The 19,060-nt window shown below is 35.1% G+C and overlaps 2 protein-coding genes and 1 pseudogene across 4 annotated transcripts; all 3 read right to left on the bottom strand.

Annotated features, from left to right (window-relative positions):
• Window positions 1-239: 239 nt before the first annotated feature.
• LOC104750225 (DExH-box ATP-dependent RNA helicase DExH7, chloroplastic) lies at window positions 240-12,380 on the bottom strand. Of its 3 annotated transcripts, none has more exons than XM_010471992.3 (35): window positions 12,008-12,380; window positions 11,809-11,914; window positions 11,537-11,730; window positions 11,337-11,390; window positions 10,664-10,814; window positions 10,173-10,579; window positions 9,716-9,934; window positions 9,272-9,383; window positions 8,674-8,865; window positions 8,480-8,556; window positions 8,149-8,271; window positions 7,934-8,020; window positions 7,608-7,708; window positions 7,414-7,471; window positions 6,895-6,960; window positions 6,316-6,401; window positions 6,046-6,229; window positions 5,403-5,549; window positions 5,200-5,301; window positions 4,960-5,112; window positions 4,393-4,497; window positions 3,870-4,010; window positions 3,699-3,788; window positions 3,563-3,619; window positions 3,219-3,302; window positions 2,911-3,009; window positions 2,700-2,840; window positions 2,474-2,544; window positions 2,055-2,124; window positions 1,747-1,839; window positions 1,405-1,614; window positions 1,118-1,210; window positions 793-915; window positions 571-698; window positions 240-459 (listed from the first exon to the last, which is right to left on the bottom strand). In XM_010471992.3, exons 1-34 carry the CDS (start codon window positions 12,305-12,307, stop codon window positions 618-620), a joined length of 4,377 nt encoding a protein of 1,458 aa, XP_010470294.2. In that variant the 5' UTR covers window positions 12,308-12,380; the 3' UTR covers window positions 240-459; window positions 571-617. The 3 variants fall into 3 exon arrangements, with proteins under 3 accessions (XP_010470294.2, XP_087346795.1, XP_010470293.2); XM_087490669.1 differs by having other exon boundaries at window positions 7,608-7,656; window positions 12,008-12,337; XM_010471991.3 differs by having other exon boundaries at window positions 436-698; window positions 12,008-12,348.
• Window positions 12,381-15,504: 3,124 nt separating this feature from the next.
• On the bottom strand, window positions 15,505-16,019 carry LOC147925307 (uncharacterized; annotated as a pseudogene).
• A 96-nt stretch (window positions 16,020-16,115) lies between these two features.
• LOC104753521 (uncharacterized) lies at window positions 16,116-18,530 on the bottom strand. Its single transcript, XM_010475765.2, has 7 exons — window positions 18,067-18,530; window positions 17,988-17,991; window positions 17,783-17,891; window positions 17,572-17,649; window positions 17,024-17,202; window positions 16,167-16,932; window positions 16,116-16,120 (listed from the first exon to the last, which is right to left on the bottom strand). The coding sequence occupies exons 1-7, from the start codon at window positions 18,528-18,530 to the stop codon at window positions 16,116-16,118; spliced, it is 1,605 nt and encodes a 534-aa protein (XP_010474067.2).
• Between the last annotated feature and the right edge of the window lie 530 nt (window positions 18,531-19,060).

Genomic DNA, 19,060 nt, shown 5'->3' with positions numbered 1-19,060 from the left:
TATTGCAAAACAAAATTCTGCTCGACTCAAAAAAAATATCATGAATTTTTGTATTTAATTTCTTCGTGAAGTAGTTGTTAAATTTTTTTATGTATAGAACATAATATGCTTCATTTTGTAAACTAGAACTTTGTACGAATTTTTTTTATAATTGTAATTTAACATTAGATTGATTATATAGTCTATCATAATTGCCAGAATATGTAATGATTTTAGCTTGTTTTATAAAAGAATATGAGTCGTCTATAAAATGATGATTTTTTGTATTATATATTTTTCATTACACCAGAGTTTGCACAAATAGCTCTAATGTCTAGTGTATAAGAATTAATATACACTTTTATTTGCTAATTACTCCATTTAACTGATATTCCATGCATCTAAATGAAACATTAGACCACCTCCAGTGGGAGTTTGTAAGGGGGCTTCTTAAAGTAATCAACGAATGTTTCAGGTCATCTTTAACCATTTCCCCGGAGAAGATATTGTACACATTGTAGTATTAGTAAGATATTATTAAATATTAGCTGCGGAAGTCACTGTACTATCAACATTGTGTGTTATGTTCACCTTTAAATCTTGGTGAGTTACAGACAATTTGATCTTCCTTTTTAAGTTCATGTCTGTTGCGGTTTGCCTTCTTCTATAAGAAGATGGACCATAGATTTGACGACTTCATTGTGGACAATACCTGATTTCTGAAAAACACAAACGTGAAGAGAGAGAGGAGAGTTTAGTCCTGAGTACTTACTTCACCAAGTAGATGATCAAACAAAGGATCGAATAAGTAACCTCGGGTTTTCGGATAAGATCTCTGAGAATGGAGTGGAGGGTTAACCGAAGCTCTTTAAACAAAACAGCAGTTTGAGCTGGTGCTGCTAGCTTCAACCATCCATCAATGGTTACTGATCCACTCTGTAACAAAAGATACAAGTTTTAAGGTAAAGTGGACATAGAAAAAGTATCCAACAGAGATTGTATAGAACAAACCAAGAGCCATACATTACAATATCCAAAATGCATCGTCAAATCGTTTCCGAGACATAGGTGCCAAGAATTTTCAAAGAGTTTTAAGATGTAAAGGATCTCTGAGACAACACAATATGGCTAATTGTACCTGATGATGAACATTGATCGAGCCGCCAAAAAGTAGAATGGAGAAAGGAGAAACAATGGTTGTATCTCGCAAATATACCTTGTTCGTTTCGACCTACATGATACAATATTTTCCTATGATTAGATGGTTACAAATTCACATCAGAATCTGCCTGGTAACAACAATTTAAATAGCAAAGTACCATTCTTGTCCAATACATACAAAGCTAAGTCTGAAATTCTGAGGCTCGTAGATCATAAGTAATAAAAGTAAAATCAAATGATTCACAGATTAAAAACTCAGATTACCTTCTCAAGGAATACAAGGAAAGGGTATTGAAATGCTTTGAAGTTGCTGTTTATAGAAGATGGATGGATATGAACTTCTCTTCTGCCATCGTACCATGCCGAGTAGCCCTTTGTTTGGTTTCCTTGCTTTGTCAAACTGTTAAACGCTGTCTCTGTAATTCCTTTATCACTGGCTGCTATATTAGGATATAGTCCTGCGCATAGTATAGCCTGTACATATTGACAGCTGAATTCAGTTACCCACCAAATAAATAATGACATAGACCCTCTTTTACAACTGTAGTATAGATTTTTGGCAACACGAGAAAGAATCAGAGCAGAAGAGCAGCAGATGTACTTTACCTTAACAACTTCAGGTTGTTGTGAATACATATTGAAAGGTTGAGTTGGGTCAGAAAACCAGACATCCAGATTCTCCTTTTTTCTCCCCGAAAACTATGATAATAAACAAAGAGATTCCTGATCAGATTTTATAAAATAAACCTACAGCCTTCTTTCTGCCCAACCTTACAAATATGATGAACCTCATTGAGCTGTACCGTAAACTTGAGAACTATCATTTCAATGTTCTTGTACGATCAGACTCTCAATCACATACACCACAATCACATGCATATGCAAAATGTTTCAGATGGGGTTAGATAAGTTACCTCTACTGTTTTAGGAAGATTGATGAGCCCGATATCGGCTAGTAATGTGCCAAATTGTACTCTCATGTCTCTGATAATTGTGACAAAACAATAAGAAGATTTGAAGGATGAAGACATAAATAGTGTAAGCCTTCGTTCAGTTTAAAAAAAAAAAATACAGGACTCGTGCATATAATGAAAAAATTTCCACTACGACGTAGGTTAAGATACTTTAACAAATGACTACTATCTTCCGTCAAACTACTTATACATATTAAATCATATTAAATTATGTTTCGATAAACATAATTGTTTAGCTTTCTAAATTTTCCAAATAGTGAGTCAGGCGACCTCAAAACTGAAGGTTATTACCATAAACTAGGATAAACTTCAAATTTCAACAATTTTAAGGAAATCTGTTGTAGAAAATTTAAATGTACCTGATCATCCGCATCACTGAGCTGCTCAAGAACTTTGATTCACAGAACCTTTGTGCAGCTTTCATTCCTCGCTGAAGACATCACAAACACATAGAGCATGTCATTATTGCTGATAAACGCTGTGCTAAAATAGACCGGACATAAACTCAGTATCAGTAGATTTCAATCCATCCATGCTTTATTCAGTTGTTCAATAAACAGCTCATTTATCCCTTTTATCACATACCTCTTGCAGTATCTTCACCCATTTATCGTATGCAACCATCATAAGGAGGTGATCAGATTGTCTGTCATTGTTGTTTAAATCACTCGAGCTCACCAGATTGTCAGACAAAAGAGCAAGTTTTACCCGGTCGACATTTTGCTTCTAAGAAAATAGAGTTAGTTAACAAACTCCTTGTCCAAATCAGCCAAGTTCTAAGAAAGTAAAAATGTACCTCATCTTTGGGATATATAAACGGAGATTTGTAGCTCAAGAAAGCAGCGATCGAGAGAATAGGTGATAAGCAACCAAATATTCCACCATATAACAGCATCTGCAAATTATCAAACATATAGTCATAATGGGTGGAAAGAATTATACGATGCACTCTCTGGTTACCGAACGATGTTGAAACCTAGACAGCCTTTTTCTTAAGAAAGTGAAAGAGAACACATGATGAGATAAAACATATATATGAGAGTCAGTGACCAAGGCCTCCAACTCGGGAATTTTTAGTGCAATAGTAATGTTACAGAAGCAAACCTTTCCAATTAACACATCAACAGGAAGCTTTGCTAAATGATGCCCAAGTGGTGTCAACTCTTCATCCCCTTCAACAGCACCAACCTAAAGTATACATGGTTCATAAGAGAGAGCTTGCACAAAAAACTCTTAAAGGTATGTAAAAATCTCTTTTTGATCCTCCATCAATTGGAGCTAAAATGGGGGTTCAGAAAGCATAACATAAACCCTAAGGCTACCAATGGAATAAAGATTAATCAGACACACGAGAAGAAAACCTCAAATACATTAGCTATATGTCCAAATGACAGGTTGGATGTATCAAATATGACTGATTCAGGAAACTTCAATCCATTACATATTACCTCGTGTAACAATGAAATTGCAGAGGTCATAGCACCTTCACTGGGAGGTTCCAACGCCTGAAGACAGTGAATATAAATCAGTATCAGATGGATGATAATGAGTATCTATTTTTTTAGCAAAGATGCCGTCACTTGCCTTGGACAGAAAAGGCTTAATGTGACCCAAGCCAAGCAATTTGATTTGTAGACATAACTCTACTAATGGCATCCGCAGCATCTCAGGAACCTTAAAATCAGTGTGGAACAGATGAGTTAAATGGCTAAAACCAAGTGAACAAGATACCAGGAAAGGACCTATTCAAAACACCTGATAGGGACGCATTAGCGTCTCGAACCTATAGCGTGTGTACAGTGAAAAGCAAATCCCAGGTTTGACGCGTCCAGCTCTTCCTGTTCTTTGTCTTGCATTTGCTTGAGATATCCAATCTTCCACCATGCTTGACAATTTCTAAGATAAAAATAATAATTGAGAACCAAACTAACATCTCAGAGACAAAACATAATGATCATGAGGCAATCATGCAGATATATACAAACTGTAATCAAACAGAACTTGTAAATCCAGGGAGCTTTCGGTTTCAATATAGAGAACTAAAAATTAATTCCAAGATACAGGTTAATTCATATATCAAAATACCGGACACCAATCTTAAGACCAGGTTAATACTTAAGGGGAAGCAACTAACTACAAAATGTGCATACTGTTCAACTCATATTCAGAAAAAGTTATGGAGTTCAAAGGGGGAAAGGAAACAAACACAAAAGATTAGATGGTCTACAAGCATCGTTATAGAAGAAAAATGCAATGGATTCACTAGCATTCGGAATACCTTCTGTGGATTATAGCGATTTTCCTTGTGTTTGCCACTGTCAATCACGTACACCACATCATCAATTGTTATACTAGTCTCCGCAATATTTGTAGCGGCAATAACCTGAACATAAGAGATGACGCAAAAGAAGAATCAGATTAGCTTTGCAGAGGTCCATGACTCCATGATACCAATACTGTATACTATATACACATAATACAACTTTCAACAAGACCAATACTGACGATGTGATTCTTTTGTTAACCTGAAGAAGGTAAGGGAAAAAGTTGTCTCTGGAACATATCACTGAAAATTCATATGCTAGTGGAAATAAAGGAAATACGTAGTAGCACGAAATGAGATGAAACTCTTATAACCGAAGTAAACAATACATCAATATTCAACACATACAACCTAGAACGCCTTACAACTTTACATAGATTTCCAATAGAGAAAATGTAAAAGCAACGCATTAAAAATAAAACTGAAATGGATGAAAAGTGACTCACTTCCTAGTGAGTCGACATCTAAACCAGAGATAGCAATAGTGCAACAGATAATAATATGGATGTCACATGAAATTACCTTTCGTATGCCTTTAGGGGGGCGAAGAAACACCTTTCTCTGTTCTGTAGATGCAATAGAAGAATGTAGAGGAAGAAGCCAATCTCCAGACGGTCCACGAAAACGATAGGAAGCAGATAGCCTATCAAGTAACATGTAAATTTCTGACACTCCCTGTTATTAAACAAAAAAATATCAAGCCAAAGCGATGAAGAGGATGAGCGAATCTCATTAACATAATATATCTCAGTATCAGCTTACAGGCAAAAAAATAAGTATGGCCCCTTCCTCACAAGTGTCATCAATGTGGCATATCAACTCTTCAAGAAGCTCGTAGTCAATTATATCTTCATTTAACCTTTTCTACACAACACTCACAAGTTGTTTGGACTCAGAATAACTGGGTGAATAAGAAGATCAGGATAACTAGGTGAATAAGTAACAGAAGCTCAAAGTGGCCGTACCATATTTTGTTGTGTTTGGTCACAGTATGAGTTGTAATTACTGGAAACATAAAATGGATTAAGACAGTCCTCCGAAAGCAAATAATCGTCGCCCCAGCCAGCCAATACAAGATTCTTTTTTCCCCTACGGTCATTTACAGAACCAAGCTGCAGATATCAAAACCATTTATTAACTACACATAATCATACCTTTTCCAGTGCAAGCTAAATGAGAGTACAGTATATCAACAGTATAATCCAAATTTTAAAATCATAAAACACAAATGTGATCAAAAGGAATGCACATATTACAATCATGGAAATGTAAAGGCCATTCAATGTGAGGCCCCACAAAAAGACGAAGAACTTTGTACAAGTCCTTCAACCTGGACGTATACGGTATACTTTTTCTGAAAATAGAATACGATTATCCATATGAATGAAACACAAAATCGGAAGAAAACTCATTAGTCAAGGAGTACAATTTTCTAAGCAGCTACATCGATCTATATTTAGTTCTGCTAAGGAAAAGCTCAACTGATGCAGGCTCGTTAAAGCAAGTGAATGAAAGAGATGTCCAAAAAACATGGGAGTTGCTGGTGAAAGTGAAAAGGGGATCACAGAAGTATACAGATGATGTGTCGGATACGAATAACCCAAGTACCTTTCCTTTCATAGATGTATCAGATCTTAGCGCAGCAGGAGAATCTGGAGCAAGAAGGTAGTTAATTCTCTCATAAATCTCTTCCAGGAAGTGGGTAGTGACTGGATGTGTTCGTCCTTGAGCAGTAATCACAGGACAGTGACCAAAATATCTTGAGAATAGATCAGCGTCAACAGTAGCAGACCTGAACAGGATCAAAAGCAGAGATTAATATGAATTTTACTTAACTATTTACATCTGCCTTCAAAAATAAAAGCCACGAATACGTACATAAGGATAACTTTCAATTTACGTGATGTATTATCGCATGATTGCTTCTCAATCAGGCTCTTCAAAATAATGAGAAGAAAATCACCCTGAAATGGAAATACGAAAAATGCTCACACCCACAAGTTGATTTTAAGAAAAGATTGAAAGGCAGTCTCCTGTCAGATTGTCAAACGCTTGCAAAACGAGAAATACAAATCTAGCATTTTTTTTCTTTATGGAATGAGGAAACTGAGATACTTAAAATGGTTAACAGCACAAAAATTAATTGGAAGCAAAATGAGTGGCTCTATTCTTAAGTAGGGTAAAAAGAAGCCAGAAGAGAGAGGTGGGGAAAAGGTATAGACCACCAAGGATACAAGCTTTTGGTCTTCACGTTGTAAAAGTTTAAATACGTAGTAGAGTGTCACTATAAGAGCATATTTAAAAATTTAATACTAAAATCCCGGTTTCCATTGGTAAACAGGTACTTATATCCTAGTGATGCATTAGATGATGTTGTGTAGAACCTTGTACTGTGTATCTATTATTCTTAACAATGATGAAATTTATGGCTTAGAGTCTGAGCTAATGAAGACTCACCAAAAGAGACCGCTCATGCACTTCATCGACTATAATATGTGTAACATCGTTCAAGGTTTTATCCCCCTGAAAGGTGTGCACAAACGAGCAAACAGAAAAAAAAAAAAAAAAAAAACAATAAGTGAGAATGCTGATTATTATCTCATAAATGTGGCTTCTTTCATTATGCTATACAAAAACAGCATTACAGTGTCTCAGCAACTGGAACACCAATTCTTCAGCTTTGTTTTGCAGGAAAAAAAAAACTCTGATAAACTAATGATGAGCCAACCGCATCAACTATCGGACTTCTAATGTCCCCCTTAGTTAACAGAAACTATTTACATAATACTTTCTGCAAAGGTCGTGTTCTCTAAAAACCATATTTCTGTAATGAAGCGATGATTGTTCACCTTTGTCCATATCAGCAGAATATGTGTGCAGCATAAAATGTTACTCTTTCTCAGTAGCATAAAACACTATAGCACGTACGAGGAATTATTTGCTTGCAAGAGCTTAATGATAATATAGGGGACTTACAGCGAGTTTCCTCAGTAGAATGCCAGTAGTACAAAACAGCAGCCTAGTCTTGTCACTCCTGAACAAAGATATAAATATCCCAAGGTAAATTTGCTTAATCCACAACTCCAATGAATATTATTGAAAGTAAAAACAGGAAAACCATATAAGCTCGTAAACCAATACAAAAAAAATCTCAAAATTAAGGGGCAGACCTTGCACTTTCAAGACGAACTTGATACCCAACCAAGGAGTCATCTGAGCCTGGAGAGGATTCACAACGCTCATCAGCAACTCTATGAGCAACAGAGATAGCCTAGACCATATTACTGAGTTAATAGCAGAAGCAAAAAATTAAAAAGAAATCTGCAGGGCTACACTAAATGACATCATTACGCTTTGCAGAAATAAAAGGATCAACAAAAATAAAAGGGATTGTAGTTTACGTCAATATGGACCAAACAAGAAATTAAACCATGCCCCAAATTAATAATATCGTCTAATATATAACAATATCACATCTGAACACCGAGATACTCACTGCTATACGCCGAGGTTGTGTGCATATGATATTACAGTATCCACCATGCCCCGAATCAATCATGTCATCCAATATATATTGAGGAACCTGGAATAATGTTGCACAGTTAGAAATAACTCAAAGCTTTAAGGTGGAAGATAAATTCAGTAATAAAGGAGCAAACAGCAAGTATTTTATCAACACTAAGTAACAGGGAGAGGCTGGCGAGACCAAACCTGTGTAGTTTTTCCAGAGCCAGTTTCGCCGCATACCACCAAGACATCTTTTTCTATCAGATGCTGCAGTATGCCATTCTTCACTTCAGATATAGGAAGCGCAGTTCTAGTTTTCAACATGTCCTGCAAAAGAATAGTAGGATGACTGTAAGAGCTGCACTAACACAGATCTGACAATGCTGACAACACAGTCCTATACTTCTTACTGCAACAAACTAATCTAATCTGGTAAGCTTTATAAATATATAACTGTAAGGCATAAAATTAGCTACATGAACGACATCTTTACCATCTAGAGCCAAACTTCTGTGCAAACATAAGAATATTCTACCTTGTACTTCTGCGTTCTCTTTTTGTTTTCGTGTTTTTGTTGGAGAGATAAACACTCAGCTCCTATAGAAGATTCTCCTGTAACACAGCAAATGGAGGATTATATATCCTGCTAATAAATTTTTGGCAGTAAAATCCAGAGTTATATTATTTTAGTAACTACATGAACCACAGATGTATCTGTGACAATCATACTTTTAGCTCTGCGGTTAGATTGGACTAGACCCAAGTCATCTTTCTCCTTGACATAGGAGTCTACCAATGGAAGTGCATCCTCAATGCCACTCGACGAAGCAGGCAAACTGAAATTGTCCTCCTCAAGCAACCTATCAACAAAATTAGCTCTTCGGTCTTCTTCTGTGCTTTGTATGGTACACAACAATTCCTCTGTAGAAGCTCAAAGCAACTGTATTAGATTAATAAAGATATGCCAAACAGAACCTATTTATGTTACATTAGAATGGTCACACTAGATATACGCAAAATCTTTAGCACATGATTATGTCGTGTTCCCTCCAGTTTATTCATATGAGGTAAAACTTTCAATTAATACTGATGCTCTAATTGACATTCAAAATGTTTTGAACAAATAAATACCAAAACTCTCATGCAAAAATAAATGTTGTAGAGTTACAATTCCAAAAATGTTTATAGCCCCACATTTCCTGGACTAGTGAGAAAAAAAATTGTTTTCAAATAGGATATGTCAATGTCAACATAAATAGAAGGGGGTAAGACATGTTACTGCAAAGTTTATTGGATGAAACAAAAGAGACGAAATAAATGAAATCACCTTGTTTCCAGTTCAAAACTAGAGAGGCATAAGGCTCCATAATTGCAAAGTGGACAGGTAAATCAGAAAAGAGCTTATGAAGAGCAAATGCCGCAACTTTGTTTTGCGCATCCTGTCACACACAAGTTCACAAGATATTAGTACACTGATCATATGGTCAACATATTTATCAGGCACCAATGAATATTTCCAATCAACAGCTTACAACTTGGATAAAGTTCATAATCAGACCCAAAACTTTGAGCAACGTTGTTAACCAAATAATAGTGCACTATAGTTTCTTGTTTACTCAGAAGTCGGAACTTGGCAATCAAGAAATTAAACTGGAACTTTCTTCGGAGAAGATATATCCCTAACTACATTTAGTCACGAGACCCTAGCAAGATACACTTTCACATCTTACTAAAAGAATATAAATTTTTAAAACATGGATTAAACGAGTACCTCGATGGATTCAAAGTTTTCATCTTTACGAGGAAGTTGAAGAGTTACCAGACCCCCGGCTTGTCTATTTTTACCCCGTCCACTGGCTTTGCGCAGAATACTTACAGTATAAGAGAAATTCCTTCCTTCACCGGTTACTTTACTGAACTTTGGTGCTTCCCACCCTGATCTTTGACACAATTGATGAAGAAATGCCTTTGGGATCTTTTGCACCTCACCCTGTAAATTTTGTATGTTAAATAGATAGTCGACTAATAGAAGCGGCCAGTATTAAAGCTACCAAGCCTACACGTTAAAACGAAAGAAGGAAATTCCATATCTATCATTATGTCAGCATATGTGACAAAATGAAAAATTAAGAAGCAAGCAGATGAGCAATAAATGCATTAAGCACCTTTACTTGCAATAGAACTTTGAAAGTAAATTATCCTAGAATCTTGTTTGATGAAAGAGTTACCTTCTTCCATATACCGTCTAGTTTCCCGAGATTCTTCTCACTGCGTAGTTCTCTCATCATCTCCTCCTTCTGCAATTCCAGAAGTTCATGGGGTGAAGCTTCAGAAGGCGGAATTTCTTCAAAGAATGTACCGCCAAGTTCCACGTCCTCTGAATCCTCATCCAATGCAACTAAATCTTGTCCCGGGGAACTTGAGGGAATAACTTTAGGTTCAATTTCCTCGGACTCACGGCTCCCTGCAGGATTGGCATCCAAGGTCGAGTTATCTACCAGCTGAACAGAGGTATTGTCAGCATCAACCGACTCATTAGTGTTATCGGGCATTGGACAGGTTAACTCTTGTTCTGTAGCACTTTCAAAAGCATGTTGACGCTGAAATTCAGATTCCATTGTTGCTTCTGATAGCCCTGCAAAATAAACTCATATAGATCATGACATGCTGCACCAGGTCAAATGATAGACTGATTGATTACTAAAAGATTGAACTTAACCAAGATCAGATATCTCTTGCTTGAGCTTGCGAATGGCTAGGCCTGCTTGCTCCTGTCCTTTTTTATCACGCTTCTCCTTTGCCATTATAGCATTTGATCTTGCCGTATAATATTCTTTGGCAATCACATCAAAAGGCCTCGGACCAGATACCTAGTGTGATTTTCGAAATAAAGATATCACAGTAGAGAGAGACATAAAAACAAGGAAGAACGACTAATATGGTATTGCAAAATAACTGATAGAAGTCTGTAATTTCACATAATCATCATAAGCAGATGAATAAAGGTTCCACTTTTATTAAATGGCAAAGAAAATCTATTATTGATAACAGGTTGCCACAACCAGAGCCGCAGTAAATCCGAAAAAACGAGAAAAATAGCTTTACTAAACTTATGCCATGACGGATAACCTAAACCCACATAATACCGTTTTCAGAAAAACAACAATTCATGATCCAAATTCAGGAACGTACAGATATTCACAGTTTTGTAATAGTCTAAAATCATTGAGGGAATATTTACTCGTGAGCAAGATGCGTGAAAGCTAACATACAAGGAAATTGCAAAAGTGTAACCACATCACATCCATTAAGGAACAGGTCTCACTAATAGTCTACCATATTCCATTTTGGTGATATAATGGAAAAAAGGGCCTGGAAACAACTTGATTTACCTTCCTGTTGGAGTCAATACCATCAACCTCATCATCCCAACATTCCGGTTCTTCCTGCAAATTTGATTCAATGAGCAAATTAATCTGTTAAAATAAGCTTTCAGGTTATTTACTAACTCTACCGAAGACTTTGTGGCTAGAACTATCATGTATTAAGCTTAAACAAACCGCTTCTTGATTAAAGCATTCTATATGAGTACCTCTTCCTGTCTCATCATATACTGACGGATCCAATCAGCTTGAGATGATTTACTAGAATTAAGAGCATCTTCTTCATCTTTCTTACCCTTCACTCGAACTAAAACCTCAGGCTTCTCCTCCTCTACCTGGACGGAAGAATAAGCAGAATCATTCCAATCTTCCCTGGAGATCGATATCACACCCACAGAACCACCTGCAACACCAATGGGGAGGTACAGGCATCAATACACAACAAGTGTAAGCGTTTACGTGTACGCAATCTTATCCATACTTGTGGTAGGAAAGCGAGGAGCTCCAGTAGAAAGCTTCACTGGCAACTCATGACTCGGCAAGTTCAAGCAAAGCCAATCAAGTGCAGCCTCAAACGTAGCTCCATCCTTAACATATACATAAACCTCAGACATTTCCAAAAGTGAAAAGCTAAACTAAAATTGCAAGAAAGACGAGAGAGAATGGTGAAAGAGTTTTACTCTAAGAGAAGAGAGAGCGAGCTCAATCTGATCATCAACGAAGCCTTCGCAAGAGAGCTTCTCATAGACATTAGTGAGTTTCTTTGTCTTTTGAGCCTTGGAGAGCGAATTACTGATAGGAGCCGGAACCGAAGGACCGGAGCGGCCAGAGTTGAGCAATAACCGCCGCAAACGATCTTCGTTCTCCGCCGAAATCTGAAGTTTGGGACCTGAAGAAGGTTTCTGATAATTCGATTTCGACGATGAAGACGAAGCAGCAGCTTTGCTGCTTTGCTTCTGAGGTTTCTTCTTCGGAGCCATTCTCTTCGGAGTTTGCCTCTGGTCCCGTCCGATCAAAACGGAACCTGGAAGACGGAGAAGAATATTTAATTTTGGGCCTAATGGGCTCTATATTCTATAGACCCAAGTAGTATCGTTGTATGCTTTTTTCTCTCTCTCAAAGATAGTTATCGAACCGAACGATCGTTAAACCAAACCATAATCGCTATAACCAAATTTAATAATATAATTGAAAAGTATATAATTTTTTTTAAAAGAAAATCAAATACTTTCATATCTACAAAAGTTTTAAAAGTATAAAATTAAATAGAATACAAAAATACGGGTTTACTAGGGAGGAACCTGCGCTTAAAGCGCGGTATTAAAACTTTAATAAGAATTGTCTTTTTACCTTATGATAAGTAACTTTAATGAATTTATATGTAATAATTGACATATTTAAATATAGTAGTTTATATTTTTTTAAAGTGTTAAATGTTTTATTGAATTATCAAGAATTTATACTAATAAAAATTAGAAGCTATAAACTCATTAAGTCGTCCACCTAAGCTTTAAAACCACCAATAGTGATTAGCCACCTCACTAATTAACATTTTTAAAATTTCTAGAATAAACTATATTAAAAATTATTTTAAACAACCTATCAGAATTTAATATGTCATTCATTAACATTTTTTAAATTTCCAGAACTTTTTAGAAAAAAGAAAAATTTTGAATTTATGGAAATAAAAGAATTGTATACAATATCCCACATCGGCTAGAAATTTTTTAGACAGTGGTTCAGAACCAGTATAAATAAGATTAATATGCTACCAACAAGCAACAACGAATGAGCAGGAAAGCTTGATTTATCAGGCGTCTAAGTTTAAAAGTTTTATATTCGGTTTGATCCAGTTTTTTATTTGATCAAATTAAAACTTTAAAAAGTTTCAAAAAAAATATATTATAATATTTAAAATTTTTAAAAGTTTCAATATTTATAAGTTCTTAGCTTTTAAAAAGTTTTTAAATATTATAATTATTAAATTTTAAAAATTTAAAAAAATATAAATATTGAAACTTTTTAAAAGATTCAAATTTTATATTTCGAAACCTCTTAAAAGTTTAAAATATTCTAAATATTGATGTAAAACTTAAATTATTTTATTTATCTACGTTTGTGCTTTTTATTTCTTATGAGCTGTAAAACATATTTTTGTGTATGATTTTATAGATGAGTTGATATTCTTTCATTAATTTTTTATTTTATTTTTTATTTTTGTGTATAATTTTTTATTTTTTATCTAAACCTAGTTTTGTGTAATACTTTCAATGTGAAATATTAACCGAGTCTTTATAATAAACTATTAAACTATAGAAAATATATATTGAAATTCAATAAGTAATTTCCAAATTTTTAAAAGGGTGAGGAATTGCCAATGGTTTAAAATTATATATTATAATGTATCATCTTAGTTTCAAACCAAATATAAGAGTAATACAAAGTTGGATTTCAATTAGCGGTTAATACAAACTTACTAAATTTTATAGACATTACAAAAGATAAAATTAGTCGACCAACGCTCCATTCTTTATATTTGAGTGTCTGATCTTTCACTTTGCTGCTTGATCACATGGTTAATGTAATAACGTTCAGCAAATTCAGTCTTGAAAATATATTAAGTGTTTTAAGAAAATTTAGTTAAACATAATACCGAACTTGATTTCATATAAGTCAATACATCTTACATAGCCTGGTGATGCTCCAGTCCTTCGAATTCTGGTTTTATAAAGATCTTCGAAGAGTCCAAAGTGGTTTCAAGACATGGTGCACCTATGAACATTTATAATTTTAGATGAATTCATTGAATACCTTATATGAAAAACTTATGTACATACCTTCGTATTCTCCAACCCTCATAAACCGCATTACACGGAACACAGGTTCGGATTTGTAAATGAGATGGCACCCGCTCGATTGCCATATGGTCATGAATTTGAATGCGTATTGTCTTTGAGACGACACTTCACAGTTTCACACCTACATGTTTATCAAATCAATTTAAATTTCAACCAAGACAGCATTAAAACATAACAGTCATAAAGGTAGAGTTAATATCTTTTACGTGCCATTCAACAATATGAGAACAACTTCATCATTATCAATGATACTTGCAGGTTTCCTTCTATCTTCCACATCCATTATACACGCACAAACATCTAATAAGGGTAAAATAAATAGTTTAGGTTTACAGAGTGTTTCTAAACTATTTTTGGTAAAGTGTTGATCGCTTTTTTTTTCGAAGCACCATTACACAAAATGACATAAATCCTAAAAAGAATTTAGTTTTCCGAACACAAAGATACCCATTAACTACATTGACGGATTGTTAAAAAATAAAATAAAATCTATTTAAGAAATTCTTACCGAAAGAGATGTGATGATTTATTCTTCCACGTTTTATATCATCCAAATCCTCAAACCGAAAGTAGTTTTTAGGACTCAATGATTCGAGCAGCCACATCTTGGTTTCACCCGTAAATTTAATCTGATAGGGATGATGAGTATTCCTTTCCTCCATGGTTGGATTGATCACTTTGAAATTTCTAATACTATACCACTCACCATCCTCAATATATTCCAGGAGATTAGTGAGTGTATCAGGTAAATAAGGAGCTTCAATTATGTCTCCCTTCACAGTTTTTCAACAATTGTGTAAGAGATATTATATACAATAACTATTAGAACATCAGATTTCAATAAAATCAATTTAACTAACGACACTAACCTTTTCATCCACAAGAAGCAGAACTCGTTTGGTAAAGAACTCTCTCACTTTAAGACCTTGGCGTTTACACACCAATTAGTTCTTCGGGGCAGCAAATCAGCAATATAATCGAACCTCATAGTTTTCTCAAATTAGGTTAATTCTTGATTCTTCTCTGTTATAAAAAACAAAAGGGGGTTTTTGGTTTGTAGGAATACAAAGAGTCACGACTAAACGCTGTTTGTTTATTAAAAATTCTAATATTATATAAATAATTACAGTTTAATATAAGGGTTGTCACACTTGAAGATGTTAACTTATTGAAGATATTTTCATGTTTTCATTTTTAAAAACTTAAGACTTTGATATTAATATGATAAAGGTAATATTATTAAGGGGTAAAAACTGAATACCGGATGACAATAGTATGAAATGAAACATTATAGTAGATATTAGATGCTTAAAAGGAAATCATATATTTTGAAAGACTTCTTTGAAAACCACATTAAGGGTTTTGTTCTGACATTTTCCTTCTTCATCTGTAATCAAAATCTTCAAGCATTTTCTGCTTGTTACTCTAGAAAATGCAATATATAGTTGCCCATGCGTAAATACGGGCTTGGGTAGATACAATCCAACTTGTTCCAACGTCTGACCTTGGCTTTTGTTTATAGTGATCGCAAATGCAAGAGCAACGGGAAACTGACGACGTCTCATACGAAAGGGAAACTTTGCATCCGGTGGCGAGACAAACATCCTAGGAATAAGAACTCTATCATTGACGTTTTTTTTTTACCTGTTACAATCCTTGCTTCGATAACATGATTAGCCATTTGCGTAACAATCAACCTCGTTCCATTGCATAAACCTCCCTTAGGATCAATATTCCTAAGCAACATGATAGGTGCTCCCTTTTTCAATGTGAGAACATGGTTAGGTAATCCAGAAACTTGAATACTGTTTAAGAATTCCTGAGTGTAGATCATATCGTCATAAGCACTTGTATCAGAAGTCTCGACACTATCTGAACTCAAATATTGTATCTCTTCCCCTAATTATTAAAAATTAGAATGAGAATCTGTTTACACTGAAATTGAAAATAAAATTGAAAAACAAAAATACTATTGATATACCTGGAATTTGAGAGAGCATATATTGATTTATCTTATTGACATCATCATTCCTAGGACTCAGGATAGTTCTTTCGCAAAAGAATTTTGCATCGTTCCTTGTTGCAAAAGATGTACCGTATATCTCTTTAACAATAGCTTGTATAGGATTATCACATTCTGTAATCAATAAATCCTTGGGTATGTCTATTTCTGCCTCACCATTGTTAGGCTCGTTGATTTTGCCATCCCCAATATCGAGAAGCCATTTTGAAAACGTAGAGAGATCATTTGCATCGCTACTGTTTTGAGCCTTACGGAGTCTCATATTTTGTGTAAGTTGAAGTACTTTACAACTATTTACCAACTCTACCAGCTTTTGGCACAACCGGTAGAATCTGTCTAAAATCACCCCCCCAAAACCAAAACCCTTCCTCCAAAAACCCGATCCCATACCTTTTCTCATAATATCTCGCAAACTCCTATCCAACGTTTCGAAACAATACTTGTTCATCATTGGAGCCTCATCCCATATAATGAGTCTTGCTTCTCTAATTAAATCAGCAAGGTGAGAATTGACATCTATCGAACACGTTGTATATTCGTTCACATGGATGGGTATACTAAATCTAGAATGTGTTGTCCTACCACCTTCCATAAGCAAAGCAGCTATACAACTTGACGCAACATTAAGAACAATATCACCCCTAGAACGAATATCAGCACCAAGAATACTCCATAAGAATGTTTTTCCAGTACCACCAAATACATGAACAAAAAACATACCTCCCTTGTTTCGATTCACAGCATTAATAATTTCTAAATAAACGTTTTTTTTGCTCATAGGTTGTCATACATAATAACCTGTTGTAATTCTTTACTTGTTCATCACGTTTGTAGTTTCTCTCTATGAGAAGCCTATTCTCATTATTATCCATCACAGATTCATCTCGTTTAGGCATATTCACAATAGTTGACAAAGAGCTTCCATTAGACCGCATAATCATTTCAATCTCAGCTAGACATAGGTTTGTTATCTGTTCTTGACTTAACACTAGACCTGCATTATAAAGTAGGTTGATTTTAGTTGACATAATTTTATTTATGAATAATAAACGTGAACATTGTCAGATTAGTATATCTTTATATTATTTTAATAAATTTATAAAAATAACTATATATGTACCGTGGTTGTTCGTACGGTTCCTTTGCAAATATAATATATCTTCACACAATATATCCTTCGTAGCGACCCAGAGATCGAGAGGCACTGAAATACTTTTTGAAAGCAATAGAATAGCAAACAACTTCCTTAGAAACGGTCCAAAAGACCATGTACTTGCTTCCTTTATAGCTAAAATATATTCTTTGTCGTCATCCAATAATCCCAATGCAAAACATGCATCTTTAAATTCTTCGTAAAGTTTACCTTTAACCGTCTTTAAGAATTCAAAACTTGTGGTTCCTGGGACAGTATTAAGTAGAACTCTCAAGTAATAGGCCTGCCCTATAGAAGGTGGTACATAAGTAACTCTACCTACTGCAAAACTCTTTCTTTTCTTAGATCTTGGTTGCCAGATTCTTTTACTCTTAACCCACACAAACATGTTAGGAGAATTCAGCATAAGTGAGACTTCTACCTTCCAGGTATTTTTTATTGCATTCCATCCAAGCCAACAATTTGGATCTTGTGGCAGAACGCTTCATAACATCTGCGATAGGATCATCTTCGTTGTAAACAACCAATTCCTGTCCAGGAAGATGAAACGGAAGTTTTTCTACGGGTGTAGTACGATAACAAATCGGAAAAGCCAATATTCGCCAAGCTGCTTAACATGCGGAGACATATCTAATAAAAATAACAAAAAATTTACGTAAGCTCAAATTTATCTTACATTTTTTAAAAAATTATAAATATACATACCTGCAGCTATAATATTTCTTGATCTCATTATGCTCATCCTCCTCTTCTACAGTAGCTCTAATGTAATCCGGCCCTTTGGTGACGTACTTGAAAAGATATTTCACTGAGCGTGACTGATTACACCACTCAACATTAATATGAGCACGATAACGTATGGACAAATCCCGGTTATACGGAATAACGAAGCTGTTATCACAATCAAAACCTCTTTTATGCACAATTCTTCCGTCTTGTCTCCGTTTGTATATTGGATAACCAGCGTCGTCGACGACAATTTTTTCCATGAATGGTTTTGGAAAAAACTTAGTGCACTGACCATTATTCATGCAAACATTTTCTCTGTGATGAATACCACAAGGTCCATGAATCATAACATCTGAAACAACTTCATATAAATACTTATCCAGTTCTTTATCAGGAATCTCAGCGCTTATGAATCGATCAATATCTTCTGGTGTACGCATTTTATAGTCTGGGTGCAGGAATAAGATCATGTGTGCATGAGGCAGACCTCTCTTCTGGAATTCTATTGGAGATATTCTGCAAGATCTTCGTTTCCTTGGTTAACAGCTTCAACTATTTTATCGATTCTTTCCGTCCGAAGTTTGTTTTGTTTAGCCAAATAAAATTCAACCTGTTAGATTCTATGGTTGTGAACGTGTCTACCAAAAATTGCTAATATAATTTTCCCGACATTACAATCGCTGAAGACTCTTGATATCTTTCGAATATTCGGAAAGCATAAAATTCTCTCATGGAAACTGTTTTCCTTTTTCTTCCAACCGTATCTATAAAACCAATGTCAATGCCTAACCTGTAACCATCCTCTCCATATGGAAACAATAATGGATATTGGAGAGGCAAGTAAGTTGGATGGAGTTCACTTATTCTTTGCAAACCTCCGGAACGATTTTCTATCACGATGTCACGATTAAATACACACGAGTTGAAATCACCTGGTATCAAACCAGCAACCTCATTGCATGTAGGCAAA

Source organism: Camelina sativa, chromosome 16 (assembly GCF_030686135.1).
Source record: "Camelina sativa cultivar CO46 ecotype springtype chromosome 16, ASM3068613v1".
Taxonomy (NCBI): Eukaryota; Viridiplantae; Streptophyta; class Magnoliopsida; order Brassicales; family Brassicaceae; genus Camelina; species Camelina sativa.
The sequence above is the reverse complement of the archived record's forward strand: the minus strand, read 5'-3'. Positions and strand labels throughout refer to the sequence as shown.

What these genes read in the sequence shown, in the direction of transcription:
- LOC104750225 (XM_010471992.3), bottom strand. Translation starts at nt 12,307, where the DNA reads ATGGCTCCGAAGAAGAAACCTCAGAAGCAAAGCAGCAAAGCTGCTGCT. An exon ending in ATCTAACCGCAGAGCTAAAA is followed by an intron (nt 8,557 to 8,673) that starts GTATGATTGTCA and finishes GCTGTGTTACAG; the next exon opens with GAGAATCTTCTATAGGAGCT. An exon ending in ATCGCTATAATCCACAGAAG is followed by an intron (nt 4,011 to 4,392) that starts GTATTCCGAATG and finishes TTTTTATCTTAG; the next exon opens with AAATTGTCAAGCATGGTGGA.
- LOC104753521 (XM_010475765.2), bottom strand. Translation starts at nt 18,530, where the DNA reads ATGCGTACACCAGAAGATATTGATCGATTCATAAGCGCTGAGATTCCT. An exon ending in CAATAAAAAATACCTGGAAG is followed by an intron (nt 17,650 to 17,782) that starts GTAGAAGTCTCA and finishes CACCTTCTATAG; the next exon opens with GGCAGGCCTATTACTTGAGA. An exon ending in ATTCTTAAAGACGGTTAAAG is followed by an intron (nt 17,203 to 17,571) that starts GTAAACTTTACG and finishes TTTATAATGCAG; the next exon opens with GTCTAGTGTTAAGTCAAGAA.